Source organism: Rhineura floridana, chromosome 20, assembly GCF_030035675.1.
Source record: "Rhineura floridana isolate rRhiFlo1 chromosome 20, rRhiFlo1.hap2, whole genome shotgun sequence".
NCBI lineage: Eukaryota > Metazoa > Chordata > Lepidosauria > Squamata > Rhineuridae > Rhineura > Rhineura floridana.
The window spans coordinates 21245732-21272284 of NC_084499.1; the positions used below are offsets into that span (position 1 = coordinate 21245732).

A 26553-nucleotide genomic window follows, 5' to 3' on the forward strand; every position below is an offset into this window, starting at 1 on the left:
GAAAGTGGTTGCAGTTATGATGTAGAAATGTGCAAGGTCGCCTTAAAGTAAGAATGACCAACTAGATCATCGAGTCCCATATGATCAGGTTTGACTAGCAACAGTTCCTCAGGATCTGGGAGTGAGATCTTTCCATCAGCTCTTATCTGAGACTTTTATTATCAGCATTCTGAGAAGAGCCCAAAACAAAGTACAGTATATCATCACTTTACAGAACATTCGAATATCAGAAAAACCAAAGGTCTATCTAGCCCAGCTGCCAGTTCAGACAGTGGCTAACCAGACGCACACGGGAAGCTCATAAGCAGGACACGACCACAAGAGCAACTCTCCCCACTTGTGTTCCAAAACAACTGCGATTCAGAGGCACGTTGCCCCCAACAGGAGCAGCTTTGCTCGTTCCCTGAGTTGGCGAGGCTCATTCAACATCAACACAAAATCGAGCCTTCAGTGTCATCGGCCCAGTTCTCTGGAATGCTCTGCCAAAAAAAATTCAGCAGACACCTTCCGTTTTGACTTTTAAGTGCCTGCTGAAAACCTTTCTGTTCCACCAGGCTTATGCAGACTATTAAGAAGATGCCCTGTTTGCAATAGTTGACCTTTGTTTTTATTGTGTTTTTAATGTTTGTATTGTAGGATGGTTGCTGTTTTTCAACCGGTTGTAAACCACTTTGATATTTTCAGTGAAATAGCATTGTACAAATATATTTAGAAATAAACAAAACATTGAAGGTAGAACATAAGAAGAGTCCTGCTGGATCAGGCCAGTGGCCCATCTAGTCCAGCGTCCCATTCTCCCAGTGGCCAACCAGACACCCACTATGGGAAGCCGGACCTGAGAGCAAAAGCAACTCCTCCCCCACTTGGGGATCCCAGCAACTGGCTTTCAGAGGCATACAGGAGGGCTACCTTTCAGAGCTCCAGCCAGTCAGCAAGCTATGCTTTCTACTCCACTGCACCCGTCCTGGTTTCCTCACTTTCTTTTCACAACTCTAGACCAGCAACATCTGGAGGGCCACAGGTCCCCCACCCCAGCCTTAGATATAGAGAGGTGAAAGTAATAAAAACTGAGTTAGCCATCTCTCCCCACCCACAGCCAAATCCAACTGAGCAGGATATGTGCTCTTAGATGTGATTGCCTTTGCCTCATGGGAGTGGAGAGAATCAATTCCATAAGCTGCCTGGCTTCCACAATCTGTTCCAACATTTGGACAGCATGGCATGAAATCTTTCCTCCAGAACTCAGCAGAATGGAACCCGCATCCCTAACAGTGTGGTGGAAGTAAATGGACACCCTCTTCCCTGCCTCTTTGTGGTAGTGTGCGCGGAGTCTATTCCCATTGCTTTGAATGGGGAAACCTTCCGCTTGTACCGAGTTTTTCTCCCTCTCTCCATCCTCTGTGGGGTTGGATTAAGGGCTAAACTACTTATTGCGAATGCGCAGGAACAGCTGTGGCGTTGGGGAAGGGCCGAGGTTCACTGGCAGAGCACCTGCTTTGCAAGCGAAAGGTCCCTGCTTCAGTCTCCCTGAAAGACTCCTGCCTGGGACCCTAGAGAGTTGCTTCTAGGGTTGGGCGTGACTTTTGATCCAGTTTGCATTTCAAGCTGAATTTATCCAATCCGCACATTCCAAAACAATCAGAGAACTGAAACACAGCCATCCCTCTGAATTCGCACTTATTCAAATTCAAATTTTGCAATGCAGTTCACCAACCAATCGTTTCCAAAAAATGCATAAAAACAAATATACGAGTGAAAATAACATACAAAAATGCAATGTATGATGAGAAATTGCTTGCAAAAATGTCTACATTAGTCAAAACTGCCTACAAAATATGTTTATTAGGAGAAATTTGCACTCACATGTTGAAGAATTTTAATGAGTTTTTTTTTAAAGCAAATTGCTGCAGAAATGTGGAGAACTGAATTTAAGACTGGAAAAATGAGAAGCTGAGAGAACCGAAAGTGACAGATCTTTCATCTCTGGTTGTTGCCAATCAGTGTAGACAGTACTGAGCTAGATGGGCCGATGGCCTGACTCTGTAGAAGGCAGTTCCTAGGTTCTTATTTAATCCAGCTGTTTATTCCAAAATATGAGGATTAGAATCTTGCTTTATTTTTAGGGCAAACGATTATAGTCATAAAACATGCAGAAACTCCCAGATCCAAGCCCCGCCGTCTCCAGGTAGGATTGAGAAAGGCTTATTGTTGGAGCTGCTGCCAGTCAGTGCTAGCAATACTGAGCTAGGTGGATTTTTCTAGATCTTTACATGGAGATCATAGGTAGAGAGATATCTCACACATGGATTTTGAAATGGACATACATCCTATGCATATTTGTCAGACATATTTATCTTTTCAGCAAGAATGTCATTAGGAACTACATTAGAAGGTGTTCTGCCACTCTTTCTTCTTCTGTTTGTAAAGCCTTCCTGGGTACACTGGCTATTTATTTTTAAGAAAAAACATGTGTTAGAATATCCCATTATTGAGAGTGCTGATTATTTTGGCTAATTTGCATTTGCGGTCCTGCCCAGAACAAAAGACCTGATGGTGTCCTGGTTCGAGCGTCGGGCTGGGACCTGGGAGACCTGTGTTCGAATCCCTGTTTGGTCATGACACTCACTGGGTGACCTTGAGCCAGTCCTTGTTTCTCAGCCTAACCTACCTCACAGGATTGTTGTGAGGATAAAACTGGGAGGGGGAGAACCGTGTTTGTAGGCCACCTTAAACTCCTTGGAGGAAAGAGGCAGGATATAAAGGTAATAAATAAATAAGCAGGAGGAGGAGAGGGGTACACTCTCTGAAGATTTCTGACTCCTCCTGGGATCTGATGGATTTTTAAAAACCAGAACAGGCCCATGAAAACAGCTACTGGGGGAAAAAGTGCATTAAGAATAGGAATGACAATTTAACAGATTCACCTTTTAAAAACACCACCAGGTTTTAGCCAATTAAATCCTGCTCAGAGTAGACCCATTGAAATAAATGTACCTAAGTTAACCGTGCCCATTAGTTTCCGTTGAAGATGGCTGCCATTAAATACAACCCGAAGCATCTTTTGGCCCCTTACAGGCCAACGTATTTATTATGTCAGCTGCAAAATGAGGCAACAACAAAGCAAAGAAAGAAAATCCCATTGTCCTACCATAACAGGCTACTGTAAGGATGATTAAGATAATGAATGCGAAGCAATTTGCACACCGTTTGCTAAGTGTTATTAATTATTATCAGCATGTTCAGTGCAATGCAGCCTCTGTTTGCAGGTTCCCTCACTTCTTACGAGAACATTAGGAAGTGTAAGGGGGGGAGCCATTAAGAAGAGGAGCGATGGGCTGCATAGACCCAGTTCAGCCATGGACTTGCTGGGGAGGACCAGATCTGTTTTGGTTGGCTTCTCATTTTTCACGTCTTAAGTTCGCTTTGCCCCAGTTCTGAGTAAGTTTTGGCACCCTTAATCCTCATGAACATGTGTACATATCTTTGTGTGCAGGCCTCCCAATACAAACATTTTTGTATGAAATTCCCCCTAACGTATGCATTTTTGCAAGCCATTTTCCCTAATAGAATGCATTAATATAATTCCCACTCTAGGACTTGTAGCTCTGGGGTAAGGCGGGGAAAATAAGGGGTCTCCTAGCAACTTTCAGCACCCTTAACAAACAATAGTTCCCAGGATTCTTTGGGAGAAGTCACAAGTGTTTAAACTGGCAAGAGCATTTTAAATGAGTACTGTGGATGTGGCCTTACTTAAAATTTTAAAAAAACCAAACAAACAGCATAGTTCCTAAAATTAATCTCTGTCTTTGCTAAAATAAAGACAGCTTAATTTGCCTTGATTGCTGTTTTTCCACCTATCAAAGAACCTGCATGTTTTGACAAAGGATGGAGAAGGGCAATTCCAGAGATGAGGAACCAGCCATTCTTATGTTCTTTCACCCCACAGTGAAGTAGGCCTTGGGTGCCACCTGATACTTGCAGAGCCCTAGTGGATTGTGTCCCAAAGATCATCCAGTGGCTCAGTGGTAGAGCACTAGGGGTGGAGGACAAATTCACACTTTCCAAAATAATACGAGAACCAAAACACAACCAGTCCTTTGAAATGTGCACTTATCCAAATTTTGCAAAGCCATTTTCCAACCAACATTTACCTTCTAAAATGCATATGTTAGGAGAAAGTGTGCATGAATGTGAATTTATTAGTGAAAATAACATTAGAAAGTTGTATTATGTTAGGGGGAGATTGCACACAAAACTATGTGTTAGTCAAAACTGCAGACAAAAATGTGCTTATTAGGAGAAATTCACACAAAAATACTGGCGAATTTTCATGAGGATTTTTTTAAAAATCACAGATTGCTACAGAAATGTGGAGAGCTGAAGTGAAGATTGGAGAAACGAATTGAAAGGGAGATTATTGAAAGGGAGAGATCCTTCCACAGCTATAAAGCACCTGCTTTGCACTTTCTGACCTCTCACTGCAGGGCTGGGAGAGGCTCCCTGCCTGAAATCCTGGAGAGCCTCTGCCAGTCAGTGTAAGCAGTACTGAACTAGATGGAAGAATGGTCTGACTCAGTATAAGGCAGCCTCCTATTCCGGACAAAGAATAAAATGGCAGATCTCCAGTCCGTTAAGTAGAAGCACCTGCCTCACCTCATAAGCCAATTTATGTCACGTTTCGCTAACTTCAGCTTCCACCAATAAAAGAGAGAGAGAGATAATTTTCAGCCTTGGGTCATATTTATTACTGGAGTTATCTGTCTTTGTAATCAGGATTAGGGTCCATGTGCAAAGTAATGCAAAACTAATTGCCACCTAACTGAATTGGACAGATGAGGAGGGTAAGTGGCATTGACAGGAAAAGGAGGGTCCAAGGTTGGCTTCTGTGAATGAGAAGCTGTTGATGTCGCGCACTTGACTGTAGATCAAGGAGCCACACAGACCCGCATGGCTCGCTCTTGAGCGGTGAAGGCGCAAAGAATAAAATGTGGCCTAATTTTCAGCTTTGGGTCTCAGCAATTGCTGGGATTGATTTAGCAGGAAAGGAACAGAGCGGATTGGCTTTAGATAACCTAATCTATGGCAGAGGCAAGATCTGAACTCAGCCCTCCACCATAACCCAATTTATGAAATGGAAATGGACTGCCTTCAAGTTGATCCCGACTTATGGTGACCCCATGAACAGGGTTTTCATGGTAAGCGGTATTTAAAGGGGTTTACCATCGCCTCCCTCTGAGGCTAGTCTAGTCCTCCCCAGCTGGCCAGGGCCTGCTCAGCTTGCCACAGCTGCACAAGCCAGCCCCTTCCTTGTCAGCAACTGCCAGCTGGGGGGCAACTGGCTCCTTGGGACTATGCAGCTTGCCCACGGCTGCACAGGTGGCAGGGCACGTAACCCATGAGCCACTCACTGTGGGGGTTATCTTTAGCTGGCCCTTGACACCCAGGAGACACAAGCAGGGATTTGAACTCCCAGACTCTGGACTCCCAGACTCCCCAGTTTATAATTCACCCATTTTGTCACCCCTGGATTAAGTCAGAGTGGCTTCTTCTAGGGCTTTTCCTCTTTTGTATGATGCCGCCAAGAGCGTGAAGTCCCCAAGGGATCTCTCTGTGCTAGTGGTGGGGAACCTGGGGGGGAGGGGCAGGTGTTGTTGGACCCCCAACTCCCATCAGCCCCAGCCAGCATGGCCAGTGGTCATGCATGATGGGAGTCAAGGACCATGCTGCTTAACAGGGACTGGCATCTTTATTTTAAAGGGAAGGGCCGTAGCTCAGTGGCAGAGCACCTGCTTTGCATGCAGAAGGCTCCACATTCAGTCCCTGGCATCTTCAGGTAGGGCTGGGAATGTCCCTTGCCTGAAACCCTGGAGAGCTGCTGCCAGCCAGTGTAGCCAATACTGAGTTACGATGAGCCAGTAGTCTGACTCAGGGCATGCCAGCCCCCTACTTCCCTATGGACACACATCGCCTGACGTACCCAGCCTAGTAGCTGGCCTCTGCTCTCAGCGGCACCCTTTCCCCCAATGCTATCCTGCCTTATCAGTCCCTTTGCCTTTGCTTTGAAGAACAAAACCAAAGTCTGATCAGCTGGAATGTTGCTAAAGATTCCATAAAGCCCACAGCTGCTGAGGCATTGCCTAGGGGAGAGCTCATTTCAATCAACGGAAGCCAGAGTTCTCAAAGCGACTAGCGAGGGAGGAATTGAAAACAGCTGTATCTTGCTTATCTCAGGATTTCCCCCTCCCCTTGTGCTGAGTTTATCTGATTTTTGGGGGGAGGGGTGGTTATTGGGAAAACAAAGCCGCAGGAAGAATGGATTGTGTGTGTGCCTCTGAGAAACCTGGATGGTCCAGGCTCAATCTCTATTTGCAAATCAGACTAAAGCAGACATATCCTTATTCAATTAAAAAAAAAATCCAAAGAGGGAGCCACCTGTTCCCATTTAAAATTAATTGTCATTTAGACACGCACACCCTGAAAGGAAGACTTCCCCATCAGCTTTGCTTTATTCTGTGGCCTTCATTGTTCAAGCCCACACTGATTTTGCCATATGTGGCCCGTTCCATCACTGATGTAGGACCAGCTGTTCTGAGAAAGAAGGATCCATGAGCAGAGCGTAGACAATCTGCCAAGTGGGAAGACAAGCATTACTCGATTGGCCATGAGGCTTTGAAAGAATCACAACAATCTTGATGTTCCTCAACTGGCGCTCAAAGTGACAGGTGTGGTGGAGGCGGACAGGCTGGAAACAGATCCTAAAGCAGCACGGAACATTCTCCAGTTTCATTTTGAGACTACAAATAGCAATTTATGTATGTTGTCTTTTCCCACCCCTTTATGGTATGACTTGCCCTCCCACATGCCCTTGCTGCTGTTCCTGGATTGGTCATGGGGTGATCTCAGCCAATCAGGGATCACAGAGTAAATACGATTGCGTGGCAGTGCTACAGTGCCTATCAGACTGAGCCACAGGATGATGTCACTAAGGGCAAATGAAAGCAATTGAGAGAATGGGGCAAAGCTTCCTAGAACCCAGCTAGTGAGGGAAGGAGTAATGTCACAACACTGCATAGCCAATTAGTTCTGGCTATATGAACTGAAGCTAATGAAAGAAAGAGAGGGCAATGAAGAATTAAGAGGGGTACAACTTCTCCAGGGGCACTAATGCTAACTGAAAAGGGAAGTGAATTTTGACAGTGCCCCCCAAAAACCACACACACAAAAACCCTCAAGCAGTTTTGGCTCCAAATACAACTGCTGCTGCCTGTCACTTTTACCCTCTTATTTCCCACTGATGTTTGCTACTTGGGGGCTGCTGAATACAAATCCACTTTCAAAGTTCTTTAGTAGCTTGATAGCTCTAACAAAATGTTCAAGGTGGTGTAGCACTGTCGTGCCATCATATTCACTCTGTGATCCCTGATTGGCTGAGATCACTACCACCAATCTGGGAACAAGAAAAGAACAGCAAAGGGGGGCAAGTCATGCCCCCACCTCCAACATCCCCATCTGAAGGTGGCTTCTGTGTGTGTTCAGATGAGCATGCTTAGAACCCTTAGGGAGCACAGAATTCCCAGATGTGCAGTCTTCTAACCGCAAATGGCGTTTTAATTTTCAGTCCCATGTTCTGAGGAATCATAAGCTATCCAGTTTTCAGGTTCTTCAGTGCCTAGAATGTTACAACCCTAATGTGTACCAAATTTCAAGTTCCTGGGACTATAGAAAAGTGCCTTTACAGTTGCAATTTTTCCATGAGTGAGTGAGAGCGAAACAAGCAGCAAATGAGGGCCAGAAACTGCTATGGAAACATGTGCAGAGTGTTTGAGCGGTCTGAGCTGCGTGTGCCAGTGTGTGCATTTGCCTAAGTAGCAGGCTTTTACCCTGCATTTAGATCACTGAGACTTCAGACTTAGTAAAATAAGAAAAGCTACTTTATCTATAGAAATACATGGTAGACAGGAAAGGCATACCTAGTTCTACCTAGCTAACTAAGTTGGAGGCACAATGCCCAGAGGTGGGTCTTGCCCTCATGGCTCAGGAGAGAGAGCAAAGACTCTCTCCTCAGACAGTCGAAGGAGGAACAAGGAAGGAGGAACAGGTCAGCTTCCCTGAGCACATCAGTTTACAACAAAAGGAAGTTAGGGAGAGAAGAGCACAGGTAAAGGTAGGTAAGCCTAGCCAGCTGGAGGACCCCAACTCTATCTTCCTTCTGGAATACAAACAAAAGAACCCAAACGGGAGTTGCTCTTGACCCACTTCCAACAGAAACACTCTCCCTCTCATCAACCTTTCCCAGAAAGGGCTGGCCTCCATCTGACACGGACATTACTTGAGGGCATTCCTACATCCAGCTTTGTCACTTGAGACCTAAGAGATTGCCATGCACCAAGGCCTGCCTTCAGGGACTAGGGTCTCCCTAAGGCAAAGTGAAGCACAGCAAATCAGTCTAGGACAAAAGTTTGTTCCACAAGCAAGGTCATGAAACAGCCCATGGTGAACAATAGCTCAGGGAGTTCACCAAGGAGGAGGCCCTCAAGTCAGGAGCCAAAAACCCATGTTGCTTCCAGAAACCAGAATGCTCCAGAGGGAGGCCTTATGTGCTCTGGCCTCCTAGACCCCACCCTAGCCACAGCTGCTGGTAGTAAAGTAGTTCCAGTGATTTGTACTCATAAGTAGACCCCTTACTCATGAGTAGTGCAATGGTTCTGGGTCCATAGGCACATGCTATATGATTGCTCTTCTGCCTGGGCCTTTTAGCACTACCATTCTCAAGGACTTGGGTCTGGTTCCATCGTCTCCTCTGACAGGTCCAAGGATTCATCAGCACGTCTCTCTCTGGAGGACCCTTCAAGGAGATCTGCAGCACTGGTTCCAGGGGGCGTGGCTGCTCCTCAGGGTCTTGTTCATCCTCCAAGGAGTCTGTGCGTGGCACCAGGTCAGGGCTACGCACGCCAGTAGTGAGGATTCCCTTGCATTTCATCTGGGGTGCCAGCTATGCCCTTTCCTGGCCTCTGGTAACCTCCAGTTTGGTTTCTTGTAATGCACTCTACATGTTGCTATTCTTTAGGGATTTGCAGCTTGTGCAGAACATAGCAGCTGGGATGTTAACCAGAAGTTCAAGAGGGACCCATATAATACTGGGAAATGCACTGGCTGATTATATGTTTTAAGCCTGCTTTTTATAAAACTCTAAAGAACTTGTCCCCAAATTATCTGAAGGAACATGTCCTCCCCCATCTGCCCAGACCTTAAGATCTTTATGAGGGGCTCTCCAGGTGCTGCCTTCCTGGTAGAGGGACAGGGGTCATGTACAGAGGAGAGGGCCTTTTCTGTAGCGACACCCTACCTCTGGTATTATCTACCTCAGAGGTGCTCCGTCACCAACACTGACACCTTTCTTTAAGCAGCTGAAGATGCTCTTTTTTATACAAGCAGTTGGAAGGGGATAGTCTCTTGTCAACTACATGCAGTCATCAGTGGAGACTGGTCTGTAAGGTGAATGGGGAACTGCCCTACCTACCTCAGTCTGCCCTCAGCCAGCCCCCACATGCCTGCCTTCTGAAATGGCAACCAGTCCAGGGGGTGGCCCTGCCCGCCAGCTCCCTCCTCTTCCTTAGCATTTGTGTCTTTGTAGAATGCAGCAGGGTGGCTTATCAGGGCAAGACTAGACTGCGTTGACTCTGCCTATGGTTGGCTCTCTGGCTCCACCTACTGTTGGGTGCCCTGCCTTCCGCGCCACCAGTCCCAGTGGGCACCAGCCATCGCTGCCCATTGTAAACCAAACTCTCTCGCTGCTGGGTCAGTCATGATGGAACAGTGTCGGTAGCATGGCTGTTACTAGGTTGTTGTAACGACTGGATTCTGTTTATGGTATTTTATGTGCTATTGAAGTTCGGTTCAATATCGTTTTACTTTGTTTTTTACAATGTCTGTAAGCTGTCCTAAGACTATAAGTGAAGGGTGGGTTTAGAAACTGAATCTATCAATCAGCCAGTTATATCTCAGTAGCTCCATTCTGGCTGCCGTCCTGTCAGCACCGGAGTTCACTGTTAGAGGGATCATATTCTCCCTCCTTCGACTGCTGAGTCACCTGACGCAGCCTGCTCTTCTGGTTAACGGTTTTCTTTTCCTGCAGTTACCTGAACTTGAGAGAGTTGCTTTGGCTTCTAACAACCTGAGGCTTGTGGGTGGAAACATAGCTGGGTGGCCAGAGCAGATAGGAAGGCTGTCAGTTTTCTGGCAGGGAGTGACCAGAGTGAGCTAAACAGGGAGTTTCCTGGCAGAGGTCGAGAGGGAAAGGGGTCTGTTTGGAGATCCTGGGCCCACAGGTCATTTCCAGGGCATCTGTCTTCCTGCCTGAAGACAATCCAAAGTATCCCTGGAGCAAGTGCAAGCTGTTAGCCCTGCTGGAAGAGAAGGGGAAAGGCACGGGCCTCAGCACTCCAACCTATCAGGGGGGATGAAAGGGCATGTAAAATAAATGGCCCTAAGTAAGTTGTGTCCTTTTATTTCAGAGGGTCTACTCTGACAATGGCATGCTGGATACACCTATGATAATGGGTTGTATTCTACTAAATCTACCCAGAGTAGACCCATTGGAATTAATGCACCTAAGCGACTCATGTCCATCCATTTCAGTGGAAGAGCTGTTCATCTATGGAAAAGACTGCTTCAGGAAGGTAGTGGTCTCTCCTTTGCAGGAGAGAGAGAGAGGCTGAATGTACACGCCTACTGCATCTTGGCCTAGATGACCTTCAAGGTTCCATGCGTCTATGTTTATTATTGTTATTATTATTATTATTATTTACAGTACTTGTCAAAGCTTGACCTTTGCATAACCTTGTTTTGCTCCTTATAATGACCCTGTAAGGTAGTTCAGTATTCTTATCCACACATTGCAGAAAAAAGGCTTGAGAAAGAGTGGCTCACCTGAGGCCACCTAGATCGGCCTTCACCAACTTGGTTCATGTCAAAAAGTGCGGTTCCCACTGGGGACTTCCTGATCCGTAGCTCAGTCTGTGAAATTCACAGTGGATAATTTTTGGGGGGGGGCAACATTTCAGCTTTGATCTTTGGCACTTCCTTGGTTGGAATTGGTCTCTCTGGCGGATCTTCCAGAAAGGAGCCTGCAGAACCAATCTCCACTAGAAGGTGGCGCCAGAAGCCAGCAATTCCTCAACATCTCTGTGAGCACATTTGTGTGCGGGAGCGTTCTTTGTCTACGGAGAGGACTGCACTTGGGTTTCCAGGGGGAAAGGGGAGCATTGCCTTTCAGGAGCAGCTCTTTGCAAAGAAAGAACAGGGCTGATTCTTCAGTGCTGTCCAAAGGGACTTGCTCCCTGTGGTAAATGGACACAGGATGACAGCCTTACTGTTCCTTTTCTCCGGTATCTGGGGAGGTGAAAAAGTGCATGATGGACACTCGAAGTGACACTCAGGGATGCATAGACCATAGGGACACAGGATGCTGCCTTATACTGAGTCAGGCCATTGGTCCAGGATTGCCCACACTTATGGGAAGAAGCCCACAAGCAGAGCCTGGCTGCAAGAGCAACTCTCCGCACTTGTGATTCCCAGCTACTGGCATTCAGAGGTGCATTGCGTCTGACCCTGGAGGGAGCATATCGAACATCAGACCAGAGAAGGCCCACCTAGTCCATCGTCCTGCCCTCACAGCGGCCAACAAGATACACATGAGGAGCCTGCAAGTAGGACAGGAGTGCAACAGCGAGCTCTTCCCACTTGCAAACCCACCCAGCAACTGGCATTCAGAGACATCTGCCTCCAACAGGGGAGGGAGAACCTCAGAAGAGCCAGCTGCTGGATCAGGCCCAAGGAGGCCTGCCTAGTGCAGCATCCTGTTCTCACAGTGGCCAACCAGACGCCCCCGTGGGAAGCCCACACATAGGATCTGAGCGCGACAGCAACTCTCCCCACTTTGCCATTCTCAGCAACTGCCCTCCAGAGCCACCCTGCCTCAGGCAGTGGAGGGAGAATCCCGGGAGGTGCAGACAGAAAGAGTGAGGCATGGAGAGCTTGGAAGGTGAGGACCAGAGGAGTAGTCGTCCGGGGACTTGGGGTCCCTTTACTTTTTTAGGAGCAGGGTCCCTATATCTCCAGCATGCTATGAGCCAATCATAGCCACTGAGAAGACTCTCCTAACTTGTTTCCTTATCCTTTCCTGCTGATTGGAACCAATCAGAGTGAAAGGAGGTGAGTCAGCCACTAGGAAGACTCTTCTCAGTAGCTAACACTCTCCTGTTTCATGCCTGTTGGACTAGGAGCATCTGTTGTTGTTGGAAAAGGCATTAATATGGATCGCAATCCCAACCCCGCAGCAGAGAGGGGGGCAGAGGGGGCATGGCTGTGACTAGCATGAAGGGACCCGCCACTTCTGAATTTGCCGCTACGCTACTGGTGAGCGCCGGGGAAAACGAAGCCCCGCTCACTCCCACACCCCTGGGTGGACCAGCCCAAGGACTGAGCGCTCAGCGGGGCCTTCGGGAAGATTTCTCTTGCGTTTTGGTCAAGGCTGTTGTGAACGTGGAGAACATTTCAAGGCCAAAAGAAATGGCAGCAAATGTTGTTTCCTGCCGCAGCGAGGCTGGATCTCGGCTGGATCCGCGCCCCGCCCCCTCCGCGTTCGGCTCCACACGATTCCCAGGATTTATTCGTTCGCGCGGTGCCTCAGCTTAGCCAAGCGACCCCTTGCCTTCCTGCGTCCCCGCGAGGCCGCCAGGGGGCAGCAGAGAGCGGCAGAAAGCGAGAGCGGAGGGGCGAGGGGCGGGAGCCGGTGGGACCGGGGTGGTGGTACGGGGGGAGGTTTGACATCAGAATGCGCTTTCTGGGCACGGCGGCTCCGCCTCTCCGCGCTCGACCGCCTCCCGCCCCGCTCGCGCAGTCCGTTCCGGGCGAAGCCACCTAGCGCTCCATAGCCGGGGATGCTTTTGGGGTAGCCGGCGCCTTGCGAAGCTGAGCCGCCTCTGGCCGCTCGCATGCCAAGCGCTCCCGGGCGGCTCCGCCCTGCGCCCGCCTGCCCGCCCGGGGCGCGCAAGGGGCTGTCTGGAGCCCAGCGAGCGGCGTGGGTGACGGGCGGCGAGCTAGGGGAGGGGAGGGCGATGTGGCAGCGCTGGCCGGCCGGCCCGGGCGGCTGGGAGGCGGCGGAGCCCCGCGCGGCGAGGAGGAGCATGGAGCGCGGCTCAGAATGAAGGCGGCCCGGCGGCCCGCGGCGGAGAGGCAGCGGCGCAGACGGCCCGCGACGGCGGCGCGATGTCGGTGCCCTTGCTGAAGATCGGCGTCGTCCTCAGCACCATGGCCATGATCACCAACTGGATGTCCCAGACCCTGCCCTCGCTGGTGGGGCTCAACACCACCAAGCTGACCGCCGCCTCGGGGGGCACCTTGGACAGGAGCACCGGGGTAAGTGGAGGCGCACGGCGGCTCCCTCCGGCTCAGGGCTGGCAGCAAAGGCAGAGGTCCCTCCCGCCCCACCGGCAGACGCCCTCCGGACTGGAGCCGGACCTCCTGCAGGCCGAGCAGGAGCTCTGCCCGCCTGCCCGCCCGCCAAGTGGACGGGGCGGCGGGGCTCTTGCTGATCGGGGAGCCCCCCAGCCCCCTCGCGCCGCCCTGCAGCACCCTTGCCGGGCCCCCTGGGGGAGGGAGCGCGGGGCCGCTATGCCAACGCCGACCCCAAAGGCAGGTCCCCACACGGAGCCTTGCATCCTATTCCCAACCCCCACCAGGGGTGGTGTTAGGGGGGGCGTCTCCCCTCCTCCTCCCTGTTATAACTTTTTTTAAAAAAAATACCACTTTACTTCTAGGGCGCGGGGGGGGGCACTGCCAAGCCAGCCACCATCTTGCTGTCCCCGGCGGTATCTGGACCCGCAATTCACCTGATGGAAATGTTATGCAAATGCCTGTCCTCAGAGTCCCTCGAGCCCCTGGCAATGTCTTCGACCCCCTCCCACCTCCTCCCACATACAGGCAGGCCTGTGGTCTCTATGGGCTGCAGCCAGTGTCAGCCCTACTCAGAGCAGACCCACTGAAATTAATGGGCATGACTCACTTGGGTCAACTGTTGGGCACATAGGATGCTGCCTTCTGCCTAGTCAGACCATTGGCCCGTCTAGCTCAGTGTTGTCTACACTGACTGGCAGCAGCTTTCTGGGGTTTCAGACTGGGGGGGGTGTCTCTCAGTCCTACTTGAAGATTAAATCAGGGACCTTCTGCATGCAAGGTGGATGCTCCCCCACTGAGCCAGGGCCCTTCCTCTTAATATGAATGGGTCTACGCTGAGTAGAAATAGCACTGGAATACAGACCAAAGGCATCAGCACACTTTCTTCACTGTTCCATCCTTGGAGGCTCTAATATTGGGAAGGGGTTGAAGGAGCCTCTCTTGTTCTTGCCTTCTTTTGAACCCATCAAGTAATCTGAGAGTTGTGTGTTTGGGGCCAGGAAGGAGTGGCTACCACACTCTGCCTTCCGCACCCACCCAGCCATCTGAGCCAGGAAAAGGAGAAGGTGGCACCCAAATGTTCCATCCCTCCATGAATCCGGTGCACCACAGTCTAAACGAATTGCTGTTACCATTATTATTTATTAGATTTGCTAATTGCTTGTCAGCAAGTTCTTCAAGCCACATATTAAATACAGGGTGCCATTAAAGAAAAGGTTCCTCTAAAGGATGAAGATTCTCATGCCAGCGCCTGCTATTCACATGCACGGAGGGACATACAAAAGCATGCGCGCGCACACAGAGCCTTCTCCATTACAGCCAAGGAAGCTTTGGGAGTACACAAACCATAGAACAGGCTAAAGGGGCGACCTGGCACACCATCCAAGACTGAAGCATCTAGTGACGGTCTTGGCATGTCTGAATGCGCCGCCACAGGTTAAGCATGACTACTGTAGGTCCGTTCATTTCAATGGATCTACTCTGAGTAGGACTCAGTTGAATACAACCCATATTGTGGAGCAGGGACAGGGGAGCATGATTGGAAAAGAGCCTGTGTTAAGGCCCCAATCCTGTGCATGCCTCTCTGTTGAAGTCGCACTGAAATCACTTTGAGGTGGGAGTGTGATTTGGGGTGGAAATGTCCACTTAACGGATTTCTAGCAAGGGGGGAACCTGGTGAGTGCTTTGTGCTTGAGAGCATGATCCCCCCGCACACACAATCTGTATCCCCAGCTGTAAAGAATCCTAAGCCCATTGAACGGCATCTCTCCATATTCCCCCATGCCCTTCCCCTTCTGTCACCTCCTTCTCCTCCCTCTTGTCCTGCACAATGTCAAAATGTAGATTTTGACCCACCTTGGGAGTTTATGAAGCTGTGCAAAAATGTGTTGGGGGGCATTCATTCCCTCCTGCCTCCACTATCCCCCCAAAAATGATATGGGAGAGAGAAAGGAAGAGGCAGCCCCAGCTCAAAAGATTGATTGATTGACTGATTGATTGATTGGTCTTGTTTTACATCTTCCAAATGGAAGGCAGCTTTTGTCCAGGAATTAAGGTTGCAAGCGTACATTTACATGGGATTAAGCCCCATTGAAAAGCGCTGGGACGCCCTTCCAAGCTAATATAAGCCTAGATTTCGTGCTGCAAATCACACTGTGTGTGGATTGTTGCAATAAGGGGTGTGTGTGTGCTAGACGTGATTGCTGACTAGGTCAATTTGTGTGTGTGTGTGTGTGTGTGCAGCTCTGGAGGAGAAAAACACAACCAGATTTACAAAGCATCTGTAAATTTGTGCGTGTGTGTAAGAAATCAAGTCCCGCATTTGCTATCAAAACAGAGACTCTTTAGGGGATTGAATCAAATGAAATTGAATGAAACCCGGATGCCTTTGGGATGTTCCTGGCCTTTACAAAAGATGCCTTAGCTGAGCAGGGGAGCATTAATGATCCATCCAGGGGTCACAAAGAGGAGAATCTGGTACCCAAATTCTCTCTAGCTTGTTCCTCAGCGGATGAAATTTCTTCCCCAAGAAACTTCTGTGATCAACCGAGCTCATTAGTGCGGTGATTTAACGGGTTGTTTTGTTCATCTGTTCATCCTGCAATTGTTATTTGAACGCTCTCGGGAAGGAAAAGTCTGGTGTGGCTGGGAAAGGGTCTGATGCCTTTTAAAGATGCAGCTTTGGTCATTTTGAAATGGACCAGTGCTTGTTGTGTGTGTGAACCTCTGGGTTTAAAAATGATTTTAAACAATCCAACCACCCCTGCATTCAGATTTTTCTCTCCTGTTCCCAGGTCATATCAACAAGGGGGTAGTCAGAGAGATGCCAGGCCTTTGGTATTATTGCAAAAGAGGGAAGAGGCTGTTTTTGGGGTGGGAGAACGTTGTCTGCAAAACAAAAGCAGGGGACAGCATTTTGAAAGGGAGGGGCTGTGTGAGAAAGGAGGAGGCATCTTAATCTCTTAACAAAGGAAACTGCCATATACCGAGTCAGACCATTAGTCCATCTAGCTCAGTATTCCCTACACTGACTGGCAAAAGTTCTTCAGGAGTTCAGGCAGGAGTTGCTCCTAGCTCTGCCTGGCGATGCCCTTGAGCCCAGAGCCTTTTGCATGCAAAGCGGGCCCTCTGCCACTGAGTCACAGCCTTTCTACATAGGACCTTTGTCTTCGATTGCTCTTTCGCCATGTCTGTATTTGGGATAATTCAGGCATGTTTTCAGGTTTATTTGTCTGTTTGTTTCCTCAGAAGAGACGGTTGGCTTGTCATGAGGAATCTGTCAGCTCCGGTGCCCTCCATTTCTGATTTTTCCAATCTTCAATTTAGAGCTCCATATTTCCGCAGCAGTTTGTGAATTATTATTTTTTAATTGTCATGGAAACGCATCAGCGGTTTGATGCAAATTTCTCCTAATAAGCACATTTTTGTATGAAGTTTTGACAAATATACACATTTTAAAGCAGTTTCCCCTAACAAAATGCATATTAGTTATTTACTTATATTTACTTATAATGTAAATATAACTAATTCGTTACTTTCACCAATATGTTCATTTTAAAGCACCCTTTCGGTTCCTTGCTTGAAGAACTGCATTGCAAAATGTGGACAGGTGTGCACTTTGAAGGGTGCCTGTGTTTTGGTTCTCATCTAATTTCGGAAAGGGTGGATTTGACAGATCCTGCTTGAAACCGAGTTCCTCCTTCATCCCTACTTGCCACAACACTGCATGTGCATGTGGCCACCAGAAGCCACGGAGGTGCTGCCATTGGAAGATGGATCGCATTCAGGCAGGAAGAGGGCAAAGCCCACTTTGCACCTGGCTATTGATCGCTTTTCGCTCTGATGGCTGCAGAGGTGTCCTTGGAACAGAGCTGCCTGTTGGTGACGGGTCTGAAGACTGTCCACACATGCAACTTATGCAGTGCTTGATTTTGCAGAGTGGCATCGCTTGGAGCTTGGTGACCTGGCGCTGAATGTGCAAACTGTGCTCAGCGGAGGGTCACGGACTGCCAGAAGCAATATGCCTCTGAAAACCAGCTGCTTGGCATGACAAGTGCAGAGAGTTGCTCAGGTCCTGATTGCAGGCTTCCCATTGGGGAGAACAGGATGCTGGACTATAGGGGCCCCCTTCGGCCTGCTCCAGCTGCAGGGCTCTTCTATGGAGGCCTACTGTGACAGTAGAATCTCCATGACCAGGGGCAATCTACCTCTGAATACCAGTGGCTGGAAACCACAGCAGGGGAGAGTGCTTCAAGAAGGAGAGACCCCCACCTGAAACCCTGGAGAGCTGCTGCCAATCAGTGTAGACATTACTGAGATAGATAGAGCAGTGGTCTGACTCAGTATAAGGCAGCTTCTGGGGGGGGGAGAGGGAATGAATATAACACATCTAATGATTCAGTGTCCTTGTGATTTTTAAAATGAATTTTGAGTTCTGATTTGTGGATGTACTGATGTACTCCTGCGATGTTCTAACTGAGGGTTAGCAGCAATTTCGTTTGTATCATTTAGCAAATGTGTACTGTATAGAGGGTCTGTGTTATATACTGGGTGTTCAAAGTACTTTACATACACAATCTTTTTGCAAAATCTGGCCTGCCTGAAAGGGATATCCACTCTTATCCTTACAAAGCCCTGGGAGTTAGGTGAGGCTGAGAGCAGTGATTTGCCCTAAGGCTGGCAATACGGCTGGGTGATGACTTGAACCCAGGTGTCCAAGTCTTGAGGGCAGAAGCACGGGAGAAAAATTAGAAGGCAAAGCAGCTGCTGAAGGAGATCCCCACCGAGATCCAGCCAGGGGGCAGTTCTACAGCGTCCTGCAGAGCCACTTGTTATTCCCATGTCTAGCGGAAAAAGAATAAAAGGTAAAATACCCAGATTGGCTGATCTGTATCCAGGATCCAGCTTTTCTGGGCATAGAGTGGTTTGGACTCAGAAACAGGCTGGAGCTACCATGAGGCAGAGTGCAAAGCAGGTGCTAGATGGACCAATGGTCTGACTCAGTTTTAGGCAGCCTCCTACACTCCTGTGAGTCCTCCTGGGGCAACAATTTAGGGTCTGTAGGCAAGGAAGCTCCAGTTAGCCTTTGCCTGACATGTGCATGATCTGCCTTATACCAAATGAGACCATTGGTCCATCCATCCCAGGACTGACTGCACAAGCCTTCTCCAATCTGGTGGGGACTACAACTCCCATCATCCCTGACTGTTGGCCTTGCTGGACTGGGAAAATGGGAGTTGTAGTCCAACAACATCTAGAAAGTATGAAGTTGGGGGAAACCTGGTCAACTCTGACTGGCAGCAGCATTCGAAGCATGGAAAGCAAAATCTGGGGTCTTAAAGCAGTACTCGAAAACATACAGATTCAATATGGAAGCAACTCTTTCGGTTGGTATTTTTAATGTCCTGCAAGCCAGTTCGCTCCCCCTTCCTCCTCCTCCCCCCTTTCCAGGGAACAGACTGGCCACAAAGATCCTTTCAAAGTGGTTAATTATTTATGTAGCTAGTAAAAATAGTCCCTGGAGCCAGTCTTTGGAACACTGAGTACCTGGGAAATTTGAACAAGATGCTTCACTGCCCCTTTTAAACGAATCTCAATAACCAGGCAGAAATACAATTGACTGATGGGTTGCTTTTGTCCTACTTTTTTTTTTTTTTTGCAGATTTTAAATTCCCGAGGCTTTACATTTCTGTGGTTTAGTTTATGTTTTACATATTGTGTGTTGTATATTATTATCGTTGCAAGCTGCTTTGAAGCCTAGATGGGGGGAAGTGGAATATAAATGTTTAAACTAAATAGAGATCTGTTTACCCATCAGAAAATAAATATGTTTCATTTTTGCCATTTGTCAGCTGCTTGCAAAAACGTTAGTTATCCCCCTGAACCAAGAGTATTGTCAAAAGGCTACATCAGACTGAATCCTACTCAGAGTAGGCCCACTGAAATGAATGGACATAAGTGAGGCATGCCTGCTAATTTTGATAGGTTTACTCTGAGTAAGAGTAACATTGCATGCAAAACCCCATGCTACCTGCTGCTGAAAGATCAAGCCTTTCAAAGCAGCCATTCTATCCAGGCATTGATTAAATAATGCTTCTCATACCATGTGCTGTGAGTGTGTAGGGGGGGGGAGAGATTCACATGCAGAGATCCTCCAGGACCTTCACAGTCCAGGATAAGAAATGTCTTTAAGCGTCTCATCCTGTACAGCTTTTCCATGCAAGCAAGACGGCGATTTGAGGGCATGGCGCAGATTCTGCTGTCTTCAGGGATGTGTCCCTGATTAAGTGACATGATTTGGTGTGCTGGTAGCCCTCCTAGGTTTTTTTCCCCCCATGCTCAGATTAAGGGCATAGAAAAGAGATTTCACAGAGACTTGGTGAAAGGAATCCTAAAGAAGGCAAGGTTCAGAGAGCCGGGCCAGGCCAGGGGAGGCACTTGCAATATGCTCATGTGGGTTCCTCTTTCAGTACTTGGGGATTTTGGTTGAACGGGTTTCCCATCGATTATGGCTCTTTTCAAGAGGAACCTTCATCACGTTCTCTGCAGACCAAAAGGTCAAGTTCCCCCAAGAGTGACCTGTGGTAGAGCAGCACCACTTCCGCCACCAGGCACCCGAAAGAAACTGGCAAGCCAGTCCGGAATTCAAGAGCCTCATATCCTTTCCTTGCCTCCAGCCTTTAATATGCAGGGGTAGTAGACTACATCTGTAAACAGGCTGATTCCAGCTAGCCATTGTGGCTGATAGGCCTGTTGACTACAGGGTTGCTGAATCTACCATAAAGTGCAACTTGGGTCACATCCACACATTTATCGCTTATTTAAAGCACAGGGCTTCCCCAAAAGAATCCTGGGAAGTGTAGTTTGTTAAGGAATTGTAGCCCTGTATGTGGTAAACAACAGTTCCCAGGATTCTTTGGGGGAAGCTATGTGCTTCTGCTATGAATCCATTAGGTGGTCTTAAGCAAGCAACACCCTCTCTGCCCCAGTTGCAAGATGGGGATAGGAAAGGATTCTGGCCTGCCTTACAGGATTGTTGTAAGAATTACTGAACTGATGTCTGTGAAGTACTCTGAACCCTCCACATGCTAAATATTAGTATTTGTAGAAGCAGGAGGGTGACGCACCTTGGATTCTACACATGCTCTATAGTATTATTGATTGCATTTATTATTTGTGGCTTACTACATAAAATGTCTCAAAGAGACTTACAATGATAAAAGCATGCAGAATATGACTTCTAAAAGAACGTGAAAAGGATAAAAGAACATTCGGGGACTGAAAGGGCTCATCCTGCAATAACAGAAAAAAAGAGTGAACAACGAATGCAACACAGGCAAGGGTATCATCATGCCATGTGCCCCCATATCAGAGCCAGATGCCAGGAGGAACAGGAACAGGGGGCTCCATGCACATCTTTCTGGGAGAGCATTCCATAATGGAGGCACCACTGAAAAGCCCCTGTTCTTGTGTTGCCACTCTGCTGTTCCATAAGCGCTTTCTCCTTCTCCTCCTCCACCACCTTTTCTCCATTTCCTTCCTTCTTTCCTTCTTTCCTTCCTTCCCCTCCCTTTCTACTTCCTATCTAGTTTGTTATTCTCTGTCTGTCTTGTAGTGTGTGTGTATGTATGTGGGTGGGTCGGTGGGTGCAGAGGGCAGTGGAGACAGGTGGATCCGATGTCATTGGGGTCGTGAATTTGCTCCATAGCCTGAGCTTTCAAGGAGCTGTCCAAGGTGGTGAAAGCTATTCCCAAAATAGGTTCAGCACATTGGGCAGCTCCTAGACACGTCGGACTAAAACCCGGAGTGGATTCACTGTTGGAGCCACCAGTCTTTACTGTCTTCAGTCCTTCGTGGATTTCCCTGCCGTCTCCTTATGCTTCTTCCTTTTCTAACTTCCTTTCCTGCATGCCAAACCAGGTGTTGCCTACCAACCCAGAGGAAAGCTGGCAGGTCTACAGTTCTGCTCAGGACAGCGAAGGACGGTGTATATGTACAGTGGTGGCCCCTCAACAGACAATGTGCTCGCGCGATGCCAGGACAAAGCAACTGCGGCAGCTCCTAGAAAAGGTAACCGGGGGTCCCAGGAGACCAGAGGGTGGGAGGCTGTGTTGGCTACAGCTCTGAAATCCAAACAGCGGAACGTAACCTTCTCAAAACCTGCATTTGAGACAGAGGTTGCAATTGTAATCTTGTTTAGATTTTTTTTTAAATGGTGGGGGAGGGGGAATCTTTGCAACAAAACTTCAGCTGGAGTGGGTGTTCTCACCCCTACCCTGCCCCACAGCTACAGTGGTAGATTAATCAACTAAAGTTTAATTGGTGAGGCTGAAAATTAAGGACTTGCTTCTTGTTTAGATTTTGTGTGTGTGTGCAAGAGTGGGTTGAATATTTGCAACAAACCTTTAGCTTGAATTTCTCCTCATACCTACATGCCCCCCCCACCTCAGCTACAATCTTTAATGAATTTCAGTGATAGATTAATCAACTAGAGTTTAAGTAGATTAGTTGCTCGAGCTGAAAGTTAAGGATGTGGTCCTTTATTTTTTTTAAGGGCCATTGCTGTACTCGTGTGATAGGAAATTTTATAAGGAAAAAGATAACCTTATAGATGTCCTTTGCTTCTGGTGATGAGTGCTAGCTCTGAGTCATCATGTAAGTCTTTTGACACTCCCTTCACTGTATATAAAAAGTCATCTGTATTGAGGCTTTGATAATAAGCCATTTTATTCACACTGAACCAATGGATCAAAAGTCAATTGGTAAATCAACTAAAAATTCAATCTGTTGATAGGCTTTTTTTTGCATAAGGTTCATAATTTTGAAATCCCTGTTTTTCAATATAATTCTGTGATGAGAAATATAAAGAATTCCCTGTCTTTGCAAGTACATTTTTTAAAAAATCAACAGGAGTTTGGTTTTACTGATGAATATTTTGAATGAATACTGCTGTGTTTTTTATTATGTGAACTGCTTTGGCATTTCCTTTGGAAATGAGAAGCAGGATATAAACATTTTAAATAAATGAACACTGTTTGCCATTGCTTCTTGTAAATTGCTGCCTCTGGTCACCTGAGGTGTGCTTAAATTGTCACCAGGTGAGTAGGGATGGGAGAGACCTGAATCAATTTGCATTTACAGGTGAACTTACCTATTTCACAGTCTCTGAAACAATACAAACTGAAACACAGCCATCCTTATTTATTTAAAATATTTCTATCCCGTCCTTCTAGCCTAAAACAGGGTACTAAGGGCGGCTAGAAATTCACACATCTCCAAATTTTCCAGTGCAGTTCTCCAGACAAGTAATATGTAGAAAAATGCAGAAACCAGGGTAAATTATGCATAGAAATCCATTTATGAGTGAAATAACCCAAAATAGTGTCATAGTAGGGGAAATTGCTTTGCAAAACATCAAAGATAATGTAGTCCAACGCTCTTCTGATGCAGGAAATTAAAGCAGAAGAATATCCACAAATATTTAAAGCCCACAGTTTGTTTGTTTTTCAATTTCACCACTGATTTTGAATATGTATTTTATTTATTTAAAAGCATTTATAAGCTGCTTAACATCTCCAACACTGGAAGCATTCAAGAGGCAGCTGGACAGCCACCTGTCAGGGATGCTTTAATTTGGATTCCTGCATTGAGCAAGGGGTTGGACTCGATGGCCTTATAGGCCCCTTCCAACTCCATGATTATATGATAAAATATTTCAGTGGTGTACAGTCTAAAAAAACTAACCATATATAATTAAAACATTAAAACAAAAACACCACCTAAAACTAGCAGTAGAAAAACACATATAAGCAAATAAAGGCAAATAAAACAGAAATTTGAAGGTCTCAAACATACAAAACAGGGTCTGAACTTATGGGTCAGGGAAAGCCTGGGTAAATATGAAATTCTGAACAAAAATTTAGAAATAGACTAGGAATACATTTTCCCCCTCTACTCCATCTTTCAAATTTGGCATCTTTAGAGAAGTTGGCATTCTTAGCTTGGGAGGACTAATTTTATGTGATATAAGCCATCCACTGTCAACTTCTAAATACGAATGCATTGTGGATATATCAAATCCTGCAAAATTTCAAATATAGCAATCAAATATCACGGGTTATCAAATTTTAAAATATCTGAGCACCCAGGAGAACATATCTGGAGAACATTTGACATTTAAAACGTGCATAGGAGACTTACTGGGGGAGCAAATTCGTTTCAGCTTTAGGGGGGACAAATTAATTTGTTTCTTTTAATTTGCCACACTTGGACCTTAGCCGCAGAAAAATATTTTTGAAAGTTCAGAGCCCTCAAATGCATCTTCTTAATTAAAACCATGAAAAGATCAAAGCCCTGCTGTTGCTCCAAATAAATCAATAGCAGGGGGTGATTATTATTACGTCTCCGATTGGCTTGAATCACCTTGGGTTTTATTCACTGAACGCTTTAACATTTTGAAGGAGTCAGGCTGATAAAAACCTAGGAAAGCAGCAGAATTAAAATGGAGAGTCGCACACTCTCTCTTGACATTAAAAAGGCTGAGCAAGATGGGAATGCTGCCTGCATCAAACAGGAACCAAAAAAAGAAAAATGTGATATGCAAAGAGAGAGAGATTCCACATCAACACTCATGTGATCTGTTTTTAACAGTCTGCAGTCCAGAGAGATCAGAAGAATTTTATTTAGGGATATAATCTTGAGATCAAGGGATACTTTGCTTAATAGTTTCCACTGAACATGCATAAATTCTTATTCTCTGCCCCCTCCCTTTAAATTGATTGGATTCTTATGGCTGATACCACTATCCCTGGCATTTGGAAGACTATTTCCCAGGATTTTGTGAATATAAAATCTATCTATTTATTTTACCCCCAAATTCCAGAGATAAAAGGACATGTTAATTTTCCCAGCATTTCTGTATCCACACTTAATAACTTCATGATTTCCTTGTAGGTTCACACTGAAGTCCATTTAAGCTAACACTCCCTTTCCCTGCAGAGGCCAGCTATTTACTTCTGAAAAGCAATGTCCCTCCAATGATGATTGCCCATAACATGATATTCAGAAGTATACTACTGCTGAGCATGGAGGTTCCATTTAATGGTTATAATTCATAGCTGTTGAGAGGCCAGATCCTCTGGGAATTTGCCCCATCTGTTCCAGGCCCACTGAGCTGGTATCTGTATGCATAATATGAAGAAGGTGGGCTGCTCTTGCCGCTTTTGTGTCATGAAAAATCATGCCAAATTTCACAGAGGTTTTTGAAGCAGGATTGCCGTCACTCCTAGACAACTGGGAAAAGAATATAAGTTTAGCTAGGAAGGATCCAGGATGGCTTGCCTTTGGAGGGCTTTGTGCTACCCTTCCAGAGACGGAGTTGTCCTCCCAGGAGGCTGATGTGTGACAGGTGACAGATCCCGTGGCTGAAGGTATATTGTTGCCAGAGGGTGGTGATGGGGAGTGGAGAATAGAATTCAGTTCACTTCTAAAGGCGAATCCTACCTACTTCACCCTTTCAGAAAAAAATATGTGAACCAAAGCTCAGCTGTCCTCCCGAACCTGCACTTCTCTGAATTTTGCAGGTCAGTTCTCCAGCCAGATGCACATTTTAGGGTAAATGTGCATAAAAATACCAGGGAAAATAAGGCACTATATCAGGGGAAACCAATTTACAAAAATGTGTGCATTATCGCACCCAAAATTTTAGTAGGAGAAATTTGCACTGATGAACACTGATGAATTTTCATGAGGATTACACAAACTGCTGTGGAGACGGAGAGAATTTTAAGACGGGGGGAGGGGAAACTGAGAGTACCAAAACTGCAGAACAGAATAGGGACCCTCATTCATCATCACCTCCCGCTCTCAAAGAATTGCAAAAAATCTGAGTTTGGCATTGCAGAGACTGAAAGTATAACCAACCATTAGCAGAGGATTAGAACAAGATGCTTCCTTAAACAAAGGTTTCCCGTTATGTTATAATATATCCTCTTGTTTCTGAGAGAGAGAGAAGCTCCAAGGGGCTTTTCACAGCATTTTTTATGGAAAGTTGCCGATCAGGCAGTCTGTGTGGAAGGAACATGCCCTTTGCATTTGCACTTGCAAGGCTGCAGCCAGAGCCCAGCAATAAAAAGACACAGGAACATACATACCTATTTTCCTGCATTTATTACTATTTCATTATTATTATTTTATTATTGATTGAGGCGCCTAGGGCAGCAATACAATTTAACAAAAAAGAAAAAAAAGCATACTAAAAACAATTTAAAAATATTCCAAAACACAGTTAAAGATGCACATTTGCTGCATGTGTATCCTTTTTAAAACTACCAGACATGATGCAGAGGGACTGTGAGGGAGAGGCAGTGCGATGTAGCAGTTAGAGTGTCAGACCATGACTTGGGGAGACCAGGGTTGCAAACCTCATTCAACCAGGAAACTCACTGGCTGACTCTATCAGTCAGCCTAGCCTACCTCACAGGGCTGTTGTGACGATCAAATGGAGGAGGGGAAGAACTGTCCCCGCTGCTTCGAGCTCCTGAGGCGGGGTGTGTGGATGGAGGAAGTAAGTAATTAAACAATATGTGCACCAAAAGCATTTGGCAAACACTGCGAACCCAGTGATGATTCAGTGTGACTCTGAGCCGAGTTTGCATTCTAAAAAAGAACCTGCACTGGAAGAGGCCCATTATAAATGCATAAGGACTATTGCAGGATAAATGAAAGCTGCCTAAATCTATCAGGACCAATTGGTTTTCTGGGGAAATGGATTTCACATCAGAGTTTGCCTCAGAGGTTTTGCCATTTATTTTTTGCTTTAAACAAAGAGTGAATTGCTAATATTCCTTCATGGTCGCAGAGAAGTGCTTGAAAGGCAGCATGTGGTAGAAATCCCAGTTCCTAGAAAAGATTTGCAAGGTTCAGAATGTGGCCTTGGCTGAAAAAGTATCCCCCAAACCCAGATATAAACAGATAGATTCATAGGGCTGGACAGATCAGTATATTTCTGGTTTGGTGTCGATTTTAGGAACGGAAGAAGGTGCTTTAAATTGAGACAGATCCTTGGTCCAGCTTGCTCAGTATTGTCTACACTGACTG

At 46.7% G+C, this 26553-nt stretch overlaps 1 protein-coding gene across 3 annotated transcripts in view; it reads left to right on the forward strand.

The window, feature by feature from the left end:
- The window catches only part of OLFM1 (olfactomedin 1), a 49781-nt gene that overhangs the window by 9929 nt on the left and 13299 nt on the right, over nt 1-26553 (forward strand). Inside the window, exons 1-2 of one of the 3 annotated variants that reach the window (XM_061603748.1) lie at nt 8731-8935; nt 21376-21525. In XM_061603748.1, coding sequence (XP_061459732.1) covers nt 21475-21525 — 51 coding nt within the window. In that variant the 5' untranslated portion in view covers nt 8731-8935; nt 21376-21474. Of the gene's footprint in view, nt 1-8730; nt 8936-13167; nt 13420-21375; nt 21526-26553 lie in introns of those variants that run through there. The other 2 variants (XM_061603746.1, XM_061603747.1) reach the window with 2 other exon arrangements.